We start from the raw sequence: 23,345 nt of genomic DNA, 5'->3' as shown, positions 1-23,345 counted from the left end.
ATGACTAAGTTGTAGTTTTATTTAATTAGTTAGTTTTGGTGGAGGGGGTCGTAGAGGAAGTGAGAAGTGGTTATCCTGTTTGGTCTTGTCTTAAATTCCTAGATCTGAGATTTTGTGTTTGACATTAATGTTGAAAAGTTCTCAGTCATTGTCACTTCAAATATTTTTCTGGCTCTATTTTTCCTTTGTTCTCCTAGTTTTCCAATCAAACATGTGTTGCATGTTTTGAAATTGCCCATTAGTTCTTAGATGCTGGGCTTTTTTTTTTTTTTTTTCTTTTTGCTTGCTTGTTTTTATCCTTATTCTCTTTGTTTCAGTTTGGGGATTTTCTATTGACCTATCTTCAAGCTTGCTAAATTTTTCCTTGGCTACGTGTAGGAGACAGGAAGAATAAAAGAAAATCAGGCCCTGGCAAGGGCTGTAAAAGAAATTTATAATTATTGATAAACTGGCTGCTATGAGGCATGAGACTCTTGGAACAAGTCCAGAGGGAAGTTTATAATCTTGAAAACAAGATATGATCCTGGGGTCGGAAATCTGACTCCAGACTGTTTCTCAACTGGCCTAGGAGTCACATGTTTTATGTATCTGGTGGAAAATCTATAGATAAGAATATTAGTCTTAGTTACTGATTTGTTATTGATTACTGTTTCCTAATTACTCAACGGTTAATGATCATTTTGTTCTTTGGCCTTGAAGGCCACATGAGTTATAGTTTAACTCCCTGCATATTATTTCATTCACGGCTGAAAGTATAATCAAGCTGGCTTGGATTCAGTTTCAGCACCTTCACCTTGGAGTGGTGTTGGTCCCCTGATCCTCGCTTTTCTCTGAATTCCTGTGTCTCGTTTCTCATTCTCTCGCGGTATCGCACTTTCGGAAACCCTGCCTGTCGAGCTAGTCTCGACAGCTATGTTCAGTCTGTTAATGAGTTCATAAAAGGCATTCTTTATTTTCACTATGTGTGTATGTGTTTGTTAAGTCGCTTCTGTCTGCAATTCTTTGGACCATAGCCTGCCAGGTTATTCTAATCCAGGCAAGAGTACTGGCATGGGTTGCTATGCCCTCCTGCAGGCGATCTCTACGCAGGGATTGAACCCACGTCTCATGTCTCCTGCATTGGCAGGCGGGGTCTTTACCACTAGTGCCACCTGGGAAGCCCTATTTTCACTATACTTTTTTCAATACTGACATTTTCTTTTGATTCTTTTTTAGAGTTTTCTTTTCTCTGGTTATATTTTCATGGAGTTCTTCCTGTTTATCTAGATTTTCCATTATAGCCTTTAACATATTAATTTTAACATCGGTTCTGTGATTCTGTTTTTGGTGTTTACCTTCCCACTTCCATCTGTAGTTTTTTCCTCCTTTTGGCATGATTTGTAATTTTGTGTTGAAGGCAGGAAGTGATCTGTCTAGTAACAGGAACTAAGGTAAATAGGCCTTTAATGTGAGGTATTCTATTGATCTTGCTAGAAGCAAATTTTATTTAGTGGTTGCTATAGCAATTGTTGCTAGCAGGGTCTAATTCCTCTAGCATTCTTTATTGTGAATCTTTTGTTGATTTGGGGTTTTCTTAAGCACTCCTCTTCAGAAAGTGTCTGCATCTTGCACTCTTTCAGCTGCAATTCAGTTGTACCAGAGCTCTGTTGATGTGTCAAGCTGTGGGAGAGGGTAAGCATTCTACAATTTTATAATGAAATCTGATTTTATTAGGCCTATTTTATAGGGCTATTATCATCACAGTGTCTCTGGTGATACAACTTTTTTCCACTTTTAGGCAGGACAAGGGTGGTGGGGGCTAGAGTGTGAGAAATGCCTTTTCATCAGGTGCGATAGTCTTCTGGTAAAGTATTGTGCTGTGAAGAGTAGGCCTTTATATATGGGAAATGCTCTGGTAACATTTCATATAACTCATTTCTGTTCCATTCTAGAGTCAAAAGGGAATCTTTCCTGGCTTTTCACTCTCAAAATTTGGTGGAGTCCTAGGAGTCAAACCCACAGCAATCCTTCCCTGCTGCCTAAGAATACAGCTTCTAGGAGTTTTTCACTTTTCAGACTACCCCACAGGCATTCCCCTGTAGACATTCAGCGTGTAACAATTTATCAATTTGAAGCATTGAAGCATTCCTGTCAGCTTATGGCTTTGGCTCCAAATAAGCAGGTCTTGGCTCCCTCTCTCTGAGTGGGCCTGTTTCTCCTGTTTTTGCTGTGGTGCTTTGCCTTGCTACCTCAGTTCTCTAATAGGTACGAGAAAGCCATTTATCTTAATTTTTTCTGCTTTTTCTGGTAATACAGATGTGAGTGATGACTTCTCAGATCTTTACATGTTGAATTAAAACTGAAAATCTTCCAAGTGTGCTCTGAACTTAATTCTTAACCCTTCATATACTCACATTTATATTAATGTATCTTGATTACGGTTTTATGCCCATTATATAGAAGCACGCTTGACACATTTCAGACACATGACAAATATGTATTCAAGGAAGGAATGAATAAATTTATAAATAAATGAAGGTAAAAGGAGTGCATGATGACTTCAATATAGTGTATTTTGTTGAGAAACTCCTGAGAATGTAGTTAAAGGAGATAGGAAAAAAGTCTGTATCCATACTGACATCTCTTTGGTTTATTGTTTACTAACAAACAAAAGATCCTCAGAAAAACTATGCCTTTGAATCTGAATGTCTTGGAGAGATTTGCTTACTCTTTAGGATATTTCCTGGAAAAAAAACAGCCATAATCACTTGCTAGGATAAATAGTTGTTTAATTTTAGTACTATGCTCTATTATTGTTAACTTAAAATATAGAGAATATAAAGAATAAAGGAGGTATTTGCATAGTCTATAAATTGCTGATCTGAGCTACAAATGGCTAATCACAAAATGTCCACATGTGTTAAATTTATTTTAAAAATTACCTATCTCACTGTGACTCCATGGAAGGAAAAAAAAAATATGAGTGCTTCATTCTTCAACAGAAATATAAGGAATGTGAACATTAACAGCACTTTTTTTTTTGCCTAAGTAATTCTATTTATTTACCTTTATGAGAAACACTGGGCTAGAAGAAGCACAAGCTGGAATCAAGATTGCGGAGAGAAATATCAATAACCTCAGATATGCAGATGAAACCACCCTTATGGCAGAAAGTGAAGAGGAACTCAAAAGCCTCTTGATGAAAGTGAAACAGGAGAGTGAAAAAGTTGACTTAAAGCTCAACATTCAGAAAACGAAGATCATGGCATCTGGTCCCATCACTTCATGGAAAATAGATGGGGAAACAATGGAAACAGTGTCAGACTTTATTTTTTGGGGCTCCAAAATCTCTGCAGATGGTGACTGCAGCCATGAAATTAAAAGATGCTTACTCCTTGGAAGAAAAGTTGTGGCCAACCTAGATAGCATATTCAAAAGCAGAGATATTACTTTGCCAACAAAGGTCCATCTACTCAAGGCTATGGTATTTCCAGTGGTCATGTATGGATGTGAGAGTTGGACTGTGAAGAAGGTTGAGTGCCAAAGAATTGATGCTTTTAAACTGTGGTGTTGGAGAAGACTCTTGAGAGTCCTTTAGACTGCAAGGAGATCCAACCAGCTCATCCTAAAGGAGACCAGTCCTGGGTGTTCATTGGAAAGACTGATGCTGAGGCTGAAACTCCGATACTTTTGCCACCTCATGCGGAGAGTTGACTCATTGAAAAAGACTATGATGCTGGGAGGGATGCTGGGAGGGATTGGGGGCAAGAGGAGAAGGGGACTGAGATGGCTGAATGGCATCACTGACTCGATGCACATGAGTTTGAGTGGACTCTGGGAGTTGGTGATGGACAGGGAGGCCTGGTGTGCTGCAATTCATGGGGTCGCGAAGAGTCGCACATGACTAAGTGACTGAACTGAACTGAACTGGAGGGTAACAGTTCATAAGTTTCAGTGTATTTTGGAAATTGATATGTAAATCCACATATTATTGAAAATACATGAAATATTCTAAGAGTGCTTAATGGTAATAGATTTAAATATAATTATTCTATTTTTTTAATTGTAGCTGGTCTGAAATTGATTTAAAATGTCACCATTTTAAAATGTTTTCTTTATCCCAGGGATGCAAGGATTCTTCAATATCCGCAAATCAATCAACGCCAGTCTATGTCTGACGCAGGATGCAGCATGCTTGGGGCTGGTGCATGGGGATGACCCAGAAAGATGTTATGGGGAGGGAGGTGGGAGGGGGGTTCATGTTTGGGAATTAATGTAAGAATTAAAGATTTTAAAATTTAAAAAATAAAAAACTAAAATAAAATAAAATAAAATTAAAAAAAATCAATGTAATTCACATTAACAAATTGAAAAATAAAAACCATATGATTATCTCAATAGATGCGGAGAAGGCCTTTGACAAAATTCAACATCCATTTATGATAAAAACTCTCCAGAAAGCAGGCATAGAAGGAACATACCTCAACATAATAAAACCTATATATGACAAACCCACAGCAAACATTATCCTCAATGGTGAAAAATTGAAAGCATTTCCCCTAAAGTCAGGAATAAGACAAGGGTGTCCACTTTCACGGCTACTATTCAACATAGTTCTGGAAGTTTTGGCCACAGCAATCAGAGCAGAAAAAGAAATAAAAGGAATCCAAATTGGAAAAGAAGAAGTAAAACTCTCACTGTTTGCAGATGACATGATCCTCTACATAGAAAACCCTAAAGACTCCACCAGAAAATTACTAGAGCTCATCAGTGAATATAGTAAAGTTGCAGGATATAAAATCAACACACAGAAATCCCTTGCATTCCTATACATGAATAATGAGTAAGTAGAAAAAGAAATTAAGGAAACAATTCCATTCACCATTGCAACGAAAAGAATAAAATACTTAGGAATATATCTACCTAAAGAAACTAAAGACCTATATATAGAAAACTATAAAACACTGATGAAAGAAATCAAAGAGGACACTAATAGACGGAGAAATATACCATGTTCATGGATTGGAAGAATCAATATAGTGAAAATGAGTATACTACCCAAAGCAATTTACAAATTCAATGCAATCCCTATCAAGCTACCAGCCATATTTTTCACAGAACTAGAACAAATAATTTCAAGATTTGTATGGAAATACAAAATACCTAGAATTGTGAAGGCAATCTTGAGAAAGAAGAATGGAACTGGAGGAATCAACTTGCCTGACTTCAGGCTCTACTACAAAGCCACAGTCATCAAAACAGTATGGTACTGGCACAAAGACAGACATGGATCAATGGAACAAAATAGAAAGCCCAGAGATAAATCCACACACATATGGACACCTTATCTTTGACAAAGGAGGCAAGAATATACAATGGATTAAAGACAATCACTTTAACAAGTGGTGCTTGGAAAACTGGTCAACCACTTGTAAAAGAATGAAACTAGATCACATTCTAACACCGCACACAAAAATAAACTCAAAATGGATTAAAGATCTAAATGTAAGACCAGAAACTATAAAACTCCTAGAGGGGAACATAGGCAAAACACTCTCAGACATAAATCACAGCAGGATCCTCTATGATCCACCTCCCAGAATTCTGGAAATAAAAGCAAAAATAAACAAATGAGATCTAATTAAAATAAAAAGCTTCTGCACAACAAAGGAAAATATAAGCTAAGTCAAAAGACAGCCTTCTGAATGGGAGAAAATAATAGCAAATGAAGCAACTGACAAACAACTAATCTCAAAAATATGCAAGCAACTTATGCAGCTCAATTCCAGAAAAATAAACGACCCAATCAAAAAATGGGCCAAAGAACTAAATAGACATTTCTCCAAAGAAGACATACGGATGGCTAACAAACACATGAAAAGATGCTCAACATCACTCATTATTAGAGAAATGCAAATCAAAACCACAATGAGGTACCACTTCACACCAGTCAGAATGGCCGCGATCCAAAAATCTGCAAGCAATAAATGCTGGAGAGGGTGTGGAGAGGAGGGAACCCTCCTACACTGTTGGTGGGAATGCAAACTAGTACAGCCACTATGGAGAACAGTGTGGAGATTCCTTAAAAAATTGCAAATAGAACTACCTTATGACCCAGCAATCCCACTTCTGGGCATACACACCGAGGAAACCAGAATTGAAAGAGACACATGTACCCCAATGTTCATCGCAGCACTGTTGATAATAGCCAGGACATGGAAACAACCTAGATGTCCATCAGCAGATGAATGGATAAGAAAGCTGTGGTACATATACACAATGGAGTATTACTCAGCCGTTAAAAAGAATTCATTTGAATCAGTTCTGATGAGATGGATGAAACTGGAGCCAATTATACAGAGTGAAGTAAGCCAGAAAGAAAAACACCAATACAGTATACTAACACATATGTATGGAATTTAGAAAGATGGCAATGACGACCCTGTATGAAAGACAGGAAAAAAGACACAGCTGTGTATAGCGGACTTTTGGACTCAGAGGGAGAGGGAGAGGGTGGGATGATTTGGGAGAATGGCATTCTAACATGTATACTATCATGTAAGAATTGAATTGCCAGTCTATGTCTGACGCAGGATGCAGCATGCTTGGGGCTGGTGCATGGGGATGACCCAGAGAGATGTTATGGGGAGGGAGGTGGGAGGGGAGTTCATGTTTGGGAACACATGTAAGAATTAAATATTTTAAAATTAAAAAAATAAAAAACTAAAAAAAAAATAAAGTGAAAAAAAAAAGCTATTGATTTGAGTTATAGGAAAATAGAACTTGCTTTACCTAGTGATATGTGGGTCTTAGCAGGCTCTCTTGGAATCAGGAGAATTTACCTGTTATCCTTTTTGATGTTCTATTCGATTATTCCTATTACTTTGGAGAATGTAAGGGGATGAAGTTATATGACTTGTTTATACATGTTTCATTTGTTCAAGGTTATTTTTTAATTAATTGTCTTTACAGAAACTAAAAGACATAGAAAATTACTTAGAAAATTATTAAATTTTGTGACAAATTATTGTTCAAAACAATAAAATAAAATAAGTTTTATCATGATTTTGAAAGGAAATTTCCTTTCAGTTTTTAATGTAAATACAAATAAGATTAAATAACTTTCTCTGTATATATTATGTGTATAATATATATAAACACAGTTCCAGTGTATATAGAATGTTATGGAGCTAAAGGAAAGCTAGGTCCAATTTAATTCTGCCTTGGGATGATAGATATATTTCTGACTCAAGTGGCTATTGCCATTACAATACAGTTAGTTTTCTCAGAAATTATCCGTTAGATTTGGTAAAATGTGTGTAAATACTAGGAAGATGTAATTATATTTTGATATGAAAAGCCAGAATTCCCAGAGCCTTAACTATTCCCTGGAGAAAACTTTATATTTCATAATGTCTCTGGTAAATTTTTATTAATTCATGAGTTTTCATTCTTCTGTAGCTTTGTTGACACTATTTATCCTACATAAAAGGCTTTATTCTACTTCCTACTCTGTCTCCAATGCCCAGCTGAGGATCCATCCTGTCTTTTAACATTCTCTCTTGTTCATCTCCCCAACAGTCCCAAGCCCCAGAAAAATCTTCTCTGCTAGTCTCCAATGCCATGTGGTAAACATGAGTCTTATTTACCCTTAAGTTCATGGAGCACTATACACTGCTACATGCACACATGCATCCTGTTTCCTCAAAACATTCAGTTCAGTTCAGTTCAGTTCAGTCGCTCAGTCATGTCCGACTCTGTGACCCCATGAATCACACCACACCAGGCCTCCCTGTCCATCACCAACTCCCAGAGTTCACTCAAACTCATGTCCATCGAATGGGTGATGCCATCCAGCCATCCCATCCTCTGTTGTCCCCTTCTCCTGCTGCCCCCAATCCCTCCCAGCATCCCTCAAAACATTGGTAAACTGCAATTCTCTTGGAAAGTGTCTTATACCTTTACAGTGTACAACAGTGAATTCTCCATAGACCTATAAAAATTGGTTAATTAATGTCTGTTATTGATGGTGAAGTCACCAAAGAAGCATAACTGATAATGAAGTCATCAAAGCAGAGGCTTGCTCTCAAGGGATGACATGTTTATACCTAGGAGGATTCATGACATTTAACTTAGTAAGAGCTTATAAAATTCTCAGCCACATAATCAACTTCATTTGATGTGGCTTGACTTTTGACTTACCATATTTTCAGGGCAGTCAGTAATACCTGTAAGTGTCTGAAACCTTGCTCAGACACAGATCATTAGAGTAAAATTTACTAGAGCTTCTCTTTTTTATTCATCTCAGTAAAGATAAATTACATATTTGCTGCCTTGATCCATAGATCAGTTTAAAAGCCAAGAGGTAAATAGAATTCTTACCTGAAGAGAAATTCAATCTTAATGGTAGGTCTTCATCTTTATTATCTTCTCTTTCTGCTTTGCTTCCATTCTCCCTTTTCTAGAACCCTTACTAATTTTGCATATTGCTTTATTATTCTCTTCCCATTTTCAGAACTATAATCTGAAGAAACATTAAATCTGATTAATTTTGTCCAAGTCAGGTTCTCAATGTAATCAGATAAGTTTAATATTGGAATAGGACATGGCAAAGGAGAAGAGTGACAGAAAAAGAGAGGTGATGGAAATAGGGACAAAATACATTTCACTAATTTACAAAAAAAAAAAGAAAAAATCAGAAAGAACTGTAGGAAATAGTTTTAGTTAGTTGAGTAGATCGGTAAAAGGCCAAACTGAAGAGGTATTGACATTATTATACTGAATTATTTCCACTATGTATCTTAAGCCTAAACCTGGGTTTCTGTTTTCAACCATCACACACATTTATATACCATTTGCTCCTTGCTCCCGTTGCCCCCACTGTCAGCTTTGTGAGGCAATGCTATTTATGTAATCATCAGCAAGACTGAGTATAAGTAATATGATGTTTTCATACTTACATATTAAGAAAAAATAAAACCAATTTTTTCACATACATATTCATCTTTTCACTTCATTACCTTAAATATAACTAAACCAGAAAATAAAATGACATAAGGTACTCTTTTATTTCATCAAATTTTTACAACATATTTGCTTTTACTCAAAAGAAAAGTAACAGCTTTCACTAGTTTACCTTACATTAATCATATCCAAAAAGTACTCCTTTAGCAATTATTAATGTTTTGACATAGTTATCTTCATGTTTCCTGGTCCCTTTGCATAATTATTTTCTCAATATTTTCACCGGACCAGAAGCAGATCAGGAGGCAATAATGGAAAACCGTACATCAGTGACTGTGTTTATCTTAGTAGGATTGACAGAGGACCCCAAATTGAAGATTGTGCTATTTATCTTCCTGCTTCTCACCTATTTGTTAAGCATCTCAGGCAACTTGACTATCATTACCCTCACTTTGCTTGATTCTCATCTCAAGACTCCTATGTACTTCTTTCTTCGAAATTTTTCCTTCTTAGAAATTTCCTATACAACAGTCTGTATTCCCAAATTGCTTGCTAGTATGGCAACTGGTGACAAAACCATTACCTATAACTGCTGTGCAGCTCAGTTATTTTTTGCTTTCCTTCTTGGTGCATCTGAATTTTATCTCCTGGCTGCCATGTCCTATGATCGTTATGTTGTCATCTGTAAACCCTTGCATTATACAACCATCATGAGCAACAAAATCTGCATCCAGCTGGTCCTTAGCTCTTGGATGGCTGGTTTCCTCATCATTTTTCCAGGACTCATTTTAGGCTTAACCTTGGATTTCTGTAACTCCAATGTCATTGATCATTTCTACTGTGACACTGTTCCTCTCCTGCAAATCTCCTGCACAGATACGCATTTGATTGAAATACTGAGTTTCATCCTAGCCCTGATGACTCTACTCATCACTTTGGTATTAGTGATTCTATCATACACATATATTGCCCTGACAATAATAAAAATTCCTTCTGCCAACCAGAGAAAAAAGGCTTTTTCCACTTGTTCTTCTCACATGATTGTCATCTCCCTCTCATATGGCAGCTGCATCTTTATGTATGTGAAACCCTCAGCCAAACAGAAGATCTCCTTAGTGAAGGGAGTCGCGGTTCTCAATACCTCTGTTGCCCCACTTTTGAACCCCTTTATTTATACTCTACGGAACCAGCAGGTGAAGCAAGCCTTTAAAAACTTGCTACAAAGACTTCTGTCTTTATTCAAGTAAAATCATAGTGAGTTATATGAGGGAAATTAATAATTAGGGAAAATAGTAAAGGAGGAACTTGGATTTGTTCCAAGCTTCCCTATTGTATTATTTATTATTTGTCCTTTCACTTCTTTCTGAAGTGTCATGGTGTTTACCTTTAGCTGTTTTATGTCAATCGTGTTTTCCATTTAAAAATATCAAAACTTTCTTTTTCTGTTCCATTATAAGCATTCTCAAATTTGAAACCTTCCACTCTTCTTCTTTCACTAAGTGTAACAAATATTTGAAAGGTTATTTCAATAAAATGTATGTATTTCTCATGGAGACTGTAAAGTAGTTCTATATATGTTCAGAAAATTTTGTTCTCCTGTTTGAATTTCTGTAAAAGCTTAATACATTCAAAACAATGATATGATATGGCTTCTTGAGACTGTTTATTTATGTCCTGGCTTTATGTCCTTTGCACATTTTCTATTGTTTTTAAAGAAATACATTAAAAGGGGGATGTTGAGATTAAACTTTTTTTCTTGTCTTTAGACAAAAGAAAATGTTAATTTTTGTCTTTAGAATTTAAAAAATCACTCACACTATGCTAGTGTAATAAAAAAAATTGTATGTCATATTTCTGTTACATTTTATTCTATGTAGTTAATAAATATTGAGTCATATATGTGTACTCTACCTAGGTAACTTTGATTAAGAATAAAATGCAGCCTAGTGAGATCACATTTAGTACTTTATCAGCTATTCCTTATTCATTTTGGAACTATGTTCCTTAGATTCTACATAATAGCATAAGTATATAACTAAAAATAATAATGTGATGATAACAAGCTTATTTTGAGATATTATAATGCTAATTGAAAGTATAACTATTGAGTGCAAAGAGTAATGTTAATTACTAATTCATTTATATTATTGCATATGTTCGCATACACTATTAGGAAAACAAAAACAAAGTAGAGCACAGGAGTTTTTCTTTCTTTCTTTTTTTTTTAAGAATCACTTAATCCAGTTGTAAATAAGAATAATTGTAACAGAAACAAGAAAATCAAATCAACTTATTTAATTGTACTAAGGAATAAGCAACAGTTAGAACTGTACATGGAACAACAGACTGGCCCCAAACTGGGAAAGGAGTACGTCAAGGCTGTATATTTTCACCTTGCTTGTTTAACTTATATGAAGAGTGCATGTGAGAAATCCAGGCTGGATGAAGCACAAGCTGAAATCAAGATTGCCGAGAGAAATATCAATAACCTCAGATATTCAGATGACACCATACATATGGCAGAAAGTGAAGAAGAACTAAAGCACCTCTTGATGAAAGTGAAAGAGGAGAATGACAAAGTTGGTTTAAAACTCAACATTCAGAAAACTAAGATCATGGCATCTGGTCCCATTACTTACTGGAAAATAGATGGGGAAACAATGGAAACAGTGACAGACTATTTTTTGGTGGCTCCAAAATCACCGCAGATGGTGATGGCAGCCGTGAAATTAAAAGATGCTTGTTCCTTGGAAGAAAAGTTATTACCAACCTAGATAGCATATTAAAAAGCAGAGATATTATTTTGCCAAAGGTCTGTCTAGTCAAAGCTATGGTTTTTCCAGTAGTCATATATGGATGTGAGAGTTGGACTATAAAGAAAGCTGTGCTCTGAAGAATTGATGCTTTTGAACTGTGGTGTTAAAGAAGACTCTTGATAGTCCCTTGGACTGCAAGGAGATCCAACAAGTCCATCCTAAAGGAAATCAGTCCTGAATATTCATTGGAAGGACTGATGCTGAAGCTGAACTCCAATACTTTGACCACCTGATGTGAAGAACTGACTCATTTGAAAAGACCCTGATCCTGGGAAAGATTGAAGGCAGGAGGAGACGGGAGCAACAGAGGATGAGATGGTTTGATGGCATCACGAACTCAATGGACATGAGTTTGAGTTAGGTCCAGGAGTTGATGATGGACAGGAAAACCTGGTGTGCTGCAGTCCATGTGGTCTCAAAGAGTCGGACATGACTGAGCAACTGAACTGAACTGAGGAATAGAGTGTGATTATAAGCATGTAAAGTGTAATTTAAAAAGACTTCTGGTAAAATTCAAATTGTATGTTTTAAAACTATTTAAAAATCAGATGTCTATACATAAACTACCATTTTATAGGAAATATAGGACTCAGAGGATCATGTTAAATAACACCATAAGGATCCAGCTGTTCAATTTAGAAAATGACATATTGTGTATGAAAATAATCTAGAAAAAAGGAATGCTTGGGAATATTATTCTAGATTAAAATAATGTAAGATACATATCCATCAACTGAACATGTAGATCTCAGAGTCATAGTAACCTAACCAAGAAAACTGCAAAGTGGCATTTTTTAAGTGCCTGGTTAATTTTAAAATATGCAAAATGTGATAATGTCATTAGAATTATGTCTTTAAATTCCTTCTCTGTTAAACAATGAAGTATATAGAGTTGACATGATATGATGTCTGTTGTTTGTTTCAAAATCGTGCACTAAAAAATATTACAGTGATATCAACAAAAATACTATAATGTTTATAATAGTTGAAGCTGAATGATGGGTTCATTGGTATTATTTATACTATGCTCTCTGTAGTGTATATTTATAAATTTTCATTATACATATTTTATAATAAAAATTAGCTTAGAAAAAGATGGTGTATGACATGGTTAAAGTTCCAATTTATATAATTTTCTTCAACTATCTCCCAATTTATTTGACACATTTGATTAACTTATACATGCCCTTTTCTTACATTTTCAAATACAAAAACAATAAAGAAGACACATTTTAGTGGATAAATGAAAAAGGGAAAACTAAACATGCATTAATTCTATGAAAATTCTTATTCTTTTACATAATGTTTACTATAACTAGTACCTTAAAGTCCATAAAATTCTAAAACAAAAACACCCCAATTTCTACAACTATTGCAAGTGATATTAAGGACAGTTATACAGGGATAGTTATAACAGACACTCTGTATTTGTGAGTAAGACAAATACCTTCCAGATACCTAAAGCAGCCTGCTATAGTAAGGTAGGCCAAAAAAAAAAAATCATTTAATATCGTTTAGATAACTAATAAGAACTACCATTTCCGTTCCAGGCATCATCCTAGGGGTCTACATATACTATCTGAATGTTCAAAATAAAAAGAAAATAGAAGAAACTATCCTGTATCATGAGTTAGTCTTATTTTATCTTGTGAAAAAGGTGAACTTCAATGAGCTACAGTAAATTTTCAAGAATCCCATTTGTTATTAAGAGAGACAGAACTCAAATTCTTTTTTTTTTTTTAATTTTAAAATCTTTAATTCTTACAAGCTTTCCCAAACATGAACCCCCCCTCCCACCTCCCTCCCCACAACATCTCTCTGGGTCATCCCCATGCACCAGCCCCAAGCATGCTGCACCCTACGTCAGACATGGACTGTCGATTCAATTCTTACATGATAGTATACATGTTAGAATTCCCATTCTCCCAAATCATCCCACCCTCTCCCTCTCCCTCTGAGTCCAAAAGTCCGTTATACACATCTGTGTCTTTTTTCCTGTCTTGCATACAGGGTCGTCATTGCCATCTACCTAAATTCCATATATATGTGTTAGTATACTGTATTGGTGTTTTTCTTTCTGGCTTACTTCACTCTGTATAATTGGCTCCAGTTTCATCCATCTCATCAGAACTGATTCAAATGAATTCTTTTTAACGGCTGAGTAATACTCCATTGTGTATATGTACCACAGCTTTCTTATCCATTCATCTGCTGATGGACATCTAGGTTGTTTCCATGTCCTGGCTATTATCAACAGTGCTGCGATGAACATTGGGGTACATGTGTCTCTTTCAATTCTGGTTTCCTCGGTGTGTATGCCCAGAAGTGGGATTGCTGGGTCATAAGGTAGTTCTATTTGCAATTTTTTAAGGAATCTCCACACTGTTCTCCATAGTGGCTGTACTAGTTTGCATTCCCACCAACAGTGTAGGAGGGTTCCCTCCTCTCCACACCCTCTCCAGCATTTATTGCTTGCAGATTTTTGGATCGCGGCCATTCTGACTGGTGTGAAGTGGTACCTCATTGTGGTTTTGATTTGCATTTCTCTAATAATGAGTGATGTTGAGCATCTTTTCATGTGTTTGTTAGCCATCCATATGTCTTCTTTGGAGAAATGTCTATTTAGTTCTTTGGCCCATTTTTTGATTGGGTCGTTTATTTTTCTGGAATTGAGCTGCATAAGTTGCTTGTATATTTTTGAGATTAGTGGGAGAAAATAATAGCAAATGAAGCAACTGTCAAATTCATTTTTTTTTAAATTCCATAGGCTTGTTCTATTCAGTTTCAACGTTTCCCAGTAAGCTTATGTCCAAGAGTGGTTTACAGACATGCCAAGATAGTGATAAGTACTTTTTAGCAATTGGGTTTGGAGGTGCAAAAAGGAGCCTTTCAGGCTCTCAGACACTCACAAACAAAAGACACTTTTAGTAACCTGATGCAGTACCAGGTTACATCAGGCTGGTATTATAATTTCCAAGTAGTAACTTGTCATTAATATGTGTGCCAAGCCATTTAAAAAGCTGGAAAGCTCTGTACCATCTCAGGGCAGGTATATATTAATACTTGGAGGATGCTCCTTATACATTTACCATATGGCATATTATCAACATGAATTGTCTTGAATTATATAGATAATTTGTCAGATAATCTGTGTGTCAGGCTAGTTTCACAATCCCTCTCTCTCTCACACACACACATACACACATACATCTTTAGCTCTACCCCAATCATTTTATTTATTTCTTTATTCAGGTAGAAAATCATCCATAAAGCAGTTTGGCATGAGGCCAAAATCAGTTCAGTAAAACTTAATTTAATAAAGTTTTTTAAATGTTTGAGAAAATATTCTTTTCTGTTATAGTTAGAGCTATGAAAAAATAAACCTGGGTCTTTGGAAGCTACTAAATATAGTATGTTTACATGACTATGAAAATAGTATAAAGAAAATCAGAAAAGAATTGGGGAAGAGAAATACCAATCACTTGTCTTGATTTCCTGTAACCACCCTTAGCAAAAGCTAGATTCCCTTGAAATTTCAGGCTGGATTTTCTACACTCATGATCAAAAGGGACGTATATAGTTGTTCTGTCTAATAAATGTTATCTCTGTATCACTATGTACTTCTCAACCCATGGCAGCTTTTCAAACTTCTCTTGTCCCAGGAAAAATAATGAAATACAAATGCATTCAGGATTTTAACTAATAACAGTGTGCCAATGCTTATTTCTTTGATATATGTTTTAATTTTTACAGTAGTATCAGGAATTTGTGAAAAAGCAACTGATGACTAACAAGACTGAACTTTTTCAGTGTTTTTCCCTGAACATATTTGATCAGTCTTAATCCTTGAGTAATGGAAACCTGGGGGCTTCCCTAGTAGCTCAGATGGTAAAGCATCCGCCTGCAATGCATGAGACCCGAGTTCGATCCCTGGGTCCCCTGGAGAAGGAAATGGCAACCCACTCCAGAATCCTTGGCTGGAAAATCCTAAGGACAGAAGAGCCTGGTGGGCTGTACAGTCCATGGGGTCACAAGTCAGACATGACTGAGCGACTAACACAATGGAAACCTGAGCCTGCATGCATAAAACAACAGCTAACAGATTAAACCTCTGAAAAGAAATTCTTTCCGTCTACTTGTCACTGAAGGCAAAATGTTGACAGTTATAGTTTATGAAGATTCAAGAGCATGGGTAAAAATGTAGGCTTTTAGTTCAGAGTGCTGAAATTTTATACCCTAAGAATAAATATAATGAATTCATTATTCCTCAAAAATGATGAAAAACAGATTTGGATAATCTTACCCCAATAGGAAAAGAAATGCAGAAAAGCAAAATGGCTGTCTGGGGAGTCCTTACAAAGAGCTGTGAAAAGAAAAGAGGTGAAAAGCAAAGGAGAAAAGGAAAGACATAAGCATCTGAATGCAGAGTTCCAAAGAATAGCAAGAAGAGATAAGAAAGCCTTCTTCAGTGATCAATGCAAAGAAATAGAGGAAAACAACAGAATGGGAAAGGCTAGAGATCTCTTCAAGAAAATTAGAGACACCAAGGGAACATTTCATGCAAAGATGGGCTCGATAAAGGACAGAAATGGTATGGACCTCACAGAAGCAGAAGATATTAAGGAGAGGTGGCAAGAATACACAGAAGAACTGTACAAAAAAGATCTTCATGACCCGGATAATCATGATGGTGTGATCACTCCCCTAGAGCCAGACATCCTGAAAAGTGAAGTCAAGTGGGCCTTGGAAAGCATCGTTATGAACAAAGCTAGTGGAGGTGATGGAATTCCAGTTGAGCTGTTTCAAATCCTGAAAGATGATGCTGTGAAAGTGCTCCACTCAATATCCCAGCAAATTTGGAAAACTCAGCAGTGACCACAGCACTGGAAAAGGTCCATTTTCATTTCAATCCCAAAGAAAGGCAATGCCAAAGAATGCTCAAACTACCGCACAATTGCACTCATCTCACATACTAGTAAAGCAATGCTCAAAATTCTCCAAGCCAGGCTTCAGCAATATGTGAACCGTGAACTTCCTGATGTTCAAGCTGGTTTTAGAAATGGCAGAGGAACCAGAGATCAAATTGCCAACATCCGCTGGATCATGGAAAAAGCAAGAGAGTTCCAGAAAAACATCTATTTCTGCTTTATTGACTATGCCAAAGCCTTTGACTGTGTGGATCACAATAAACTGTGGACAATTCTGAAAGAGATGAGAATACCAGACCACCTGACCTGCCTCTTGAGAAATCTGTATGCAGGTCAGGAAGCAACAGTCAGAACTGGACATGGAACAACAGACTGGTTCCAAATAGGAAAAGGAGTACGTCAAGGCTGTATATTGTCTCCCTGCTTATTTAACTTCTATGCAGAGTACATCATGAGAAACGCTGGACTGGAAGAAACACAGCTGGCATCAAGATTGCCGGGAGAAATATCAATAACCTCAGATATGCAGATGACACCACCCTTATGGCAGAAAGTGAAGAGGAACTCAAAAACCTCTTGATGAAAGTGAAAATGGAGATTGAAAAAAAAGTGGAGATTGAAAAAGTTTGCCTAAAGCTCAACATTCAGAAAACGAAGATCATGGGATCCGGTCCCATCACTTCATGGGAAATAGGTGGGGAAGCATTGGAAACAGTGTCAGACTTTATTTTGGGGGGCTCCAAAATCACTGCAGATGGTGATCGCAGCCATGAAATTAAAAGTCACTTACTCCTTGGAAGAAAAGTTATGACCAACCTAGATTGTATGTTCAAAAGCAGAGACATTACTTTGCTGACTAAGGTCCGTCTAGTCAAGGCTATGGTTTTTCATGTGGTCATGTATGGATGTGATAGTTGGTGTGAAGAAGGCTAAGTGCCGAAGAATTGATGCTTTTGAACTGTGGTGCTGGAGAAGACTCTTGAGAGTCCCTTGGACTGCAAGGAGATCCAACCAGTCCATTCTGAAGGAGATCAGCCCTGGGATTTCTTTGGAAGGAAAGATGCTAAAGCTGAAGCTCCAGTATTGTGGCCACCTCATGCGAAGAGTTGACTCATTGGAAAAGAGTCTGATGCTGAGAGTGATTGGGAGCAGGAGGAGAAGGGAACGACAGAGAATGAGATGGCTGGATAGCATCATGGACTCGATGGACGTGAGTCTGAGTGAGCTCCGGGAGTTGGTGATGGACAGGGAGGCCTGGCGTGCTGCGATTCATGCGGTCGCAAAGAGTCGGACACGACTGAGCGACTGAACTGAACTGAACTGATTTGTTTTGATCAAGGTCATCAGACTTTACCTGTGTGCTGTGATATATTAAATTCTATTTGGAGACATCACTTGTCATCCAGAGCCTTTAACATTTGCAAATAGTTTTGAGTATAGATTAAAAAATTTACAGGTGTACCAGAGGGAGGTCAAATGACCGAAAACAATGGAAATGACACAAATAGAGAGACCCAAGATGATCTAACCATATTTAGCACACAATCTGTAAATAGTTAATATTTCTTTAAATAACTAAGAAATTTGTAACTTATTTGGTGTTGGACAGCAATCAACAAATATCAGAGCTCTTTGAACAAAGAATTATTTTAATCTGGCTTGGTATGTGAAACTGTTCCATAAAATCATGTTTTAATGCTGGTATGACCTACAATTGTATCAGCATCCTGCATGTGTTCTATCTTGTGTATTCACCATTCCTTGTGTAGTTTCTAATGATAATGACTGCAAATGACTCACCATCACATCAGTATTTCAGTAGTGAGAGGAGGTAAAGAGGAAGAGGAGGAATAACCACTTATATCAGAAGATAATCCATGGAATGAATAAGGTATCTTCTTTTAATATATCCTTTGGACATAATTTAGTTACATGGCCACAATAAGTTGCAAGGAGGCCAACTATATACATAGATAAATATTCATTCCACATAAGAAAGGTAGAGACTGCTTTGTTATTAAAGATCAATCTGAGATCAATAAAAAAATATCACAAAACTATTTGGAGAAAAGAAACTGAGGTCATATATGACATGAAATGGCAGATATGTCTGGAAAATTAACACTGGTACTTTATTTTCCACAAACTGTGGACAATTCTTACAGAGATGGGAATACCAGACCACCTGACTTGTCTCTTGAGAAACCTATATGCAGGTCAGGAAGCAACAGTTAGAAATGGACGTGGAACAACAGACTGGTTCCAAATAGGAAAAGGAGTACGTCAAGGCTGTATATTGTCACCCTGCTTATTTAACTTATATGCAGAGTACATCATGAGAAACGCTGGACTGGAAGAAGCACAAGCTGGAATCAAGATTGCCAGGAGAAATATCAATAACTTCAGATATGCAGATGACACCACTCTTATGACAGAAAGTGAAGAGGAGCTAAAAAGCCTCTTGATGAAAGTGAGAAAGGAGAGTCAAAAAGTTGGCTTAAAGCTCAACATTCAGAAAATTAAGATCATGGCATCTGGTCCCATCACTTCATGGGAAATAGATGGGGAACAGTGGAAACAGTGTCAGACTTTATGTTTCGGCACTCCAAAATCACTGCAGATGGTGATTGCAGCCAGGAAAATTTTTAAATTTATTATTATTATTGTTATTATTTACTTAACAATATTGTATTACGCTTACTCCTTGGAAGAAAAGTTATGACCAACCTAGATAGCATATTCAAAAACAGAGACATTACTTTGCCAACAATGGTCCATCTAGTCAAGGCTATGGTTTCTCCAGTGGTCATGTATGGATGTGAGAGTTGGACTGTGAAGAAAGCTGAGCGCCAAAGAATTGATGCTTTTGAACTATGGTGTTGGAGAAGACTCTTGAGAGTCCCTTGGACTGCATGGAGATCCAACCAATCCATTCTAAAGGAGATCAACCCTGGGATTTCTTTGAAAGGAATGATGCTAAAGCTGAAACTCCAGTACTTTGGCCACCTCATGAGAAGAGTTGACTCATTGGAAAAGACTCTGATGCTGGGAGGGATTGGGGGCAGGAGGAGAAGGGGATGACCAAGGATGAGATGGCTGGATGGCATCACCAACTCGGATGGACACGAGTTTGGGTGAACTCAGGGAGTTGGTGATGGATGGGGAGGCCTGGCGTGCTGCAATTCATGGGGTAGCAAAGAGTCAGACATGACTGAGAGACTGAACTGAAACATTGTCCAGGAAGATTAATAGTAACTTCTTTTTGAATATGTCTACATTTTAAGATGATTATGACAGCAGATCCCCCCTTTTTTTTTCTTAGAATTCTGCTTAAATTTCTCCAGATGTTATGGAATGACTTTATTTATCCTTTTTTGCATATATGTATATATGTATATAATATATATAAATATATGTACACTTCTTTAATAATAATAATGTATATTTTAGCAGTTGGAAATAATAATATTGATATTTTCAGTGCCGTAAGCATTGTTTTATCTAGTATCTCTCACAAAACCTTAATCATTTTATATGCTTCCTGTTGAAGATACCAAGGAAGTAACAGTTCCTTAGAGATGTCATTAATCTTTTTTATTGTCAATATATGGCAAAACCAATACAGTGTTGTAAAGCAAAATAAAGTAAAAATAAAAATTAAAAAAAAGAAATGCAGTATATCTGCTATAACATTATTTGTACAAAATGTACTTTTAAGAGGACAGTTTTGAAAAATATAACTCTTTCAACTTGATCCTGACCTTCAAATTTTTATCTGTGCAAACCTGAACAGTAGGACTGTCCCACTTCATGTATGTCCAGTGATGAGAATAGATCTCTATAGTTAATATTTCTGGAATTACATGTTACTCTTATGTTTGAATATCCTTATGATAAGGAAACATATGCCTCCTAAACTTTGTCAGTAAGTCTAAGATTCAGTATGTGTTTGAAATGTACCAACTGGTGACTCATCTCTCAGGCTATGCTGAACTCAAATTTGTTCATATTTTTACTCTATAACAAAAGAATAAAGTGATAATTGTAGATAATAAGAGCAGATGGAGAAAAATTTCAAATGGTCAAAATTTTCTCCTTATAATTTTTATTTCCTAATTTTTACTAAGTTACTAATCTTCACTTACTAATTTATGTATTTTAATTTGAAAATAACTTGCATATTTTCAGTCTTCTTTCAAATTTTTCCTTAGATTAACTCTCCTATCTCTAAAAACCCTTCTTAATGTTCTACATTTGCATAATGCTTTGCTTTTTCTTTCTCTTTTTTTCTACTTCTTAAGCCTTTTACAGTTTCCTGAACACATATTTGCATATTTCTATCTGATCCTATATCCTGCATTCTTATTTTTACTTTTTCTTACATGTCTACTCTCAGATTTGTAATATAGAAGAAAACATTAGTTTCTTATAACATATACTGAAAATTTCATACTATTTCTGCTAATTTTGTTTCAGGATTCCAAAAGGGGAATTTTGAGAATGGTAACGGAAATTGAGAGAAAGTACATGACAGTAAGCACAGCAAATAAGTACATTCCCAATTTATCATACTGACTTATCAGAAATTGGATTCCATTAGCCATGCAAGTAAAGGAAATGAGCATCAGGCATTTGGCTTGATTAATTAATTAAACTGGTATAGATATGTTAGCCCTGTTCATTGATGGTGGCTAGGACCATGTGTGTGTGAATGCATGCATGTGTGTGTGTCTGTTAAATGCATAAGAAGGGCTGATATACATGTAATGACAGGTATCATTTTGCTTTAATAATGCAAAGCGTTCAATTAAACAGGTACTGGCATTCATCCCAACCCTTACAATAAAATCAACAGAGGAAAACGCATTTTTGTATGCTTTAAATTCCCTTCAACTTATTCACATATTATCAATCAACATTTATTTCCATCATCTAGGCTATTTTAGAATTGTGAATTAAGATTGAATCATCTGTTATATACGCTGGAAATGCAAACTACTGTTCCTCCTGGAATAACCATTTTTAAAACACAAATGTGAATTGTGTTAATCTATCTGAAACATAATTTTGCTAAATTTTCTTTGAACATTAGTTACCAATATTATTTTTTCACTAAAACCATTTTCTTTTTTTCCTACATAGAACTGGAAAAGTAGAGAATATTAATGGAAAATTATACAAGAGTGACTGTTTATTCTAGCAGGTTTGACTGATGACCCATGATTGAAAGTCATATTAATTACCTTTCTACTTATCACCTACTTGCTGAGCATCACTGGCAACGTGATCATCATCATGCTCATTCTACTGGATCCTCACCTCAAGATACCCATGTATTTTTTTCCTTTAGAATTTTTCCTCCTTAGAAATTTTAAATACTACTGCATGCATCCGTAATTTGCTAGTTATGATGGCAACTGGGGACAAAAACATGTCCTATAGTAGGTGTGTTTCTCAAGTATTTTTTGTCTTCCTTCTTGGAGTTTCTGAGTTTTACTTGCTAGCAGCTATGTGCTATGACCACTATGTTGCCATCTGTAAGCCCCTGCATCATACAACCATCATAAACAGTAAAATCTGCATTCAGCTTGTCTTTTGTTTTTGGATTGCTGACTGCTTTACCACCTTTGTACCTTTCCTCTTAGATCTAAAACTATTTTTGTGCCTCCAATGTTGTTGATCATTTCTACTGTGACACAACTGCCCTCATGCAGATCTCCTGCTTTACACGCATATAATTGAGACAGTGGGATTCATTTCTGCTGCAATGACTCTTGTGGTCACATTAATAATGGCGATAATATCATATACCTATATCGTAATAGCAATTCTAAAAATTCCTTCATCGAACCAGAGGGAAAAAGCTTTTACAACATGTTCTTCTCATATGATTGTGATATCGCTTTCCTATGGCAGCTGCATCTTCATATATGTAAAACCTTCAGTCCAAGAAAGAATATCTTTTTCCAAGGGAATTGCAGTGCTCAATACCCGTTGCCCCACTTTTGAACCCTTTCATCTACAGCTTACAGAACCAAGTGAAAACGGCCTTCATGACTATGATACACAGGGTTGTTTCTTTCTCATACAAATGAATATTATATTTAATTTTAAATAAATGAAATAAACAGTGGGGTCTATAGTAATAACATTGTATCCAATTATAGCTTCTGATACATATTTTTTCTTTTATTTCCATTCATCTTTGTATCTTTGAAGCTTTATTTTTGCAAAAATCTTTGTTACAACACATCTTTTTCCTTATGTTCTTCAATAGATATTTAAAAAAAATCACTTTCTATTCTTTTATAAGCTGAAAGAAGTATACCTAAGTTTTCAAACCATCTATTTGTCTATTTAGTCAAGAATACAACACTTTTTATTTAAATTATATTTAATATAGCATGCAATGTAAATGTTATTGCAGTCCTTTACTTGTACTTAGTTATAATCTAATTAAGCTAATATTTATTTATGTCCATTTGTAATACTACCAATATATTTGTACATAGTCCATTTAATTTAATGAGGGAAAATTGCTGCAGAGATTAACCCTTAGTGTTGATGGTCAAACTAGAGATTTTTTAAAAATGATAGTTATTTTAAAATAATTTTCATAAAACCTAGTTGCTTAGATTGTATTTGAGAATTGGTAGCA

General features: G+C 36.0%; 1 protein-coding gene and 1 pseudogene across 1 annotated transcript; both read left to right on the top strand.

Annotated features, from left to right (window-relative positions):
* The first annotated feature begins 582 nt into the window (after positions 1 to 582).
* Positions 583 to 14,560, top strand: LOC138438293 (olfactory receptor 6C76-like). The gene is made up of 3 exons (XM_069586464.1): positions 583 to 591; positions 9,246 to 10,174; positions 14,542 to 14,560. Exons 1-3 carry the CDS (start codon positions 583 to 585, stop codon positions 14,558 to 14,560), a joined length of 957 nt encoding a protein of 318 aa, XP_069442565.1.
* A 7,292-nt stretch (positions 14,561 to 21,852) lies between these two features.
* On the top strand, positions 21,853 to 22,782 carry LOC138438292 (olfactory receptor 6C74-like; annotated as a pseudogene).
* Positions 22,783 to 23,345: the final 563 nt, after the last annotated feature.

Source organism: Ovis canadensis, chromosome 3 (genome assembly GCF_042477335.2).
Source record: "Ovis canadensis isolate MfBH-ARS-UI-01 breed Bighorn chromosome 3, ARS-UI_OviCan_v2, whole genome shotgun sequence".
Classification (NCBI taxonomy): Eukaryota; Metazoa; Chordata; class Mammalia; order Artiodactyla; family Bovidae; genus Ovis; species Ovis canadensis.
This window is presented reverse-complemented; position numbering and strand designations above follow the sequence as displayed.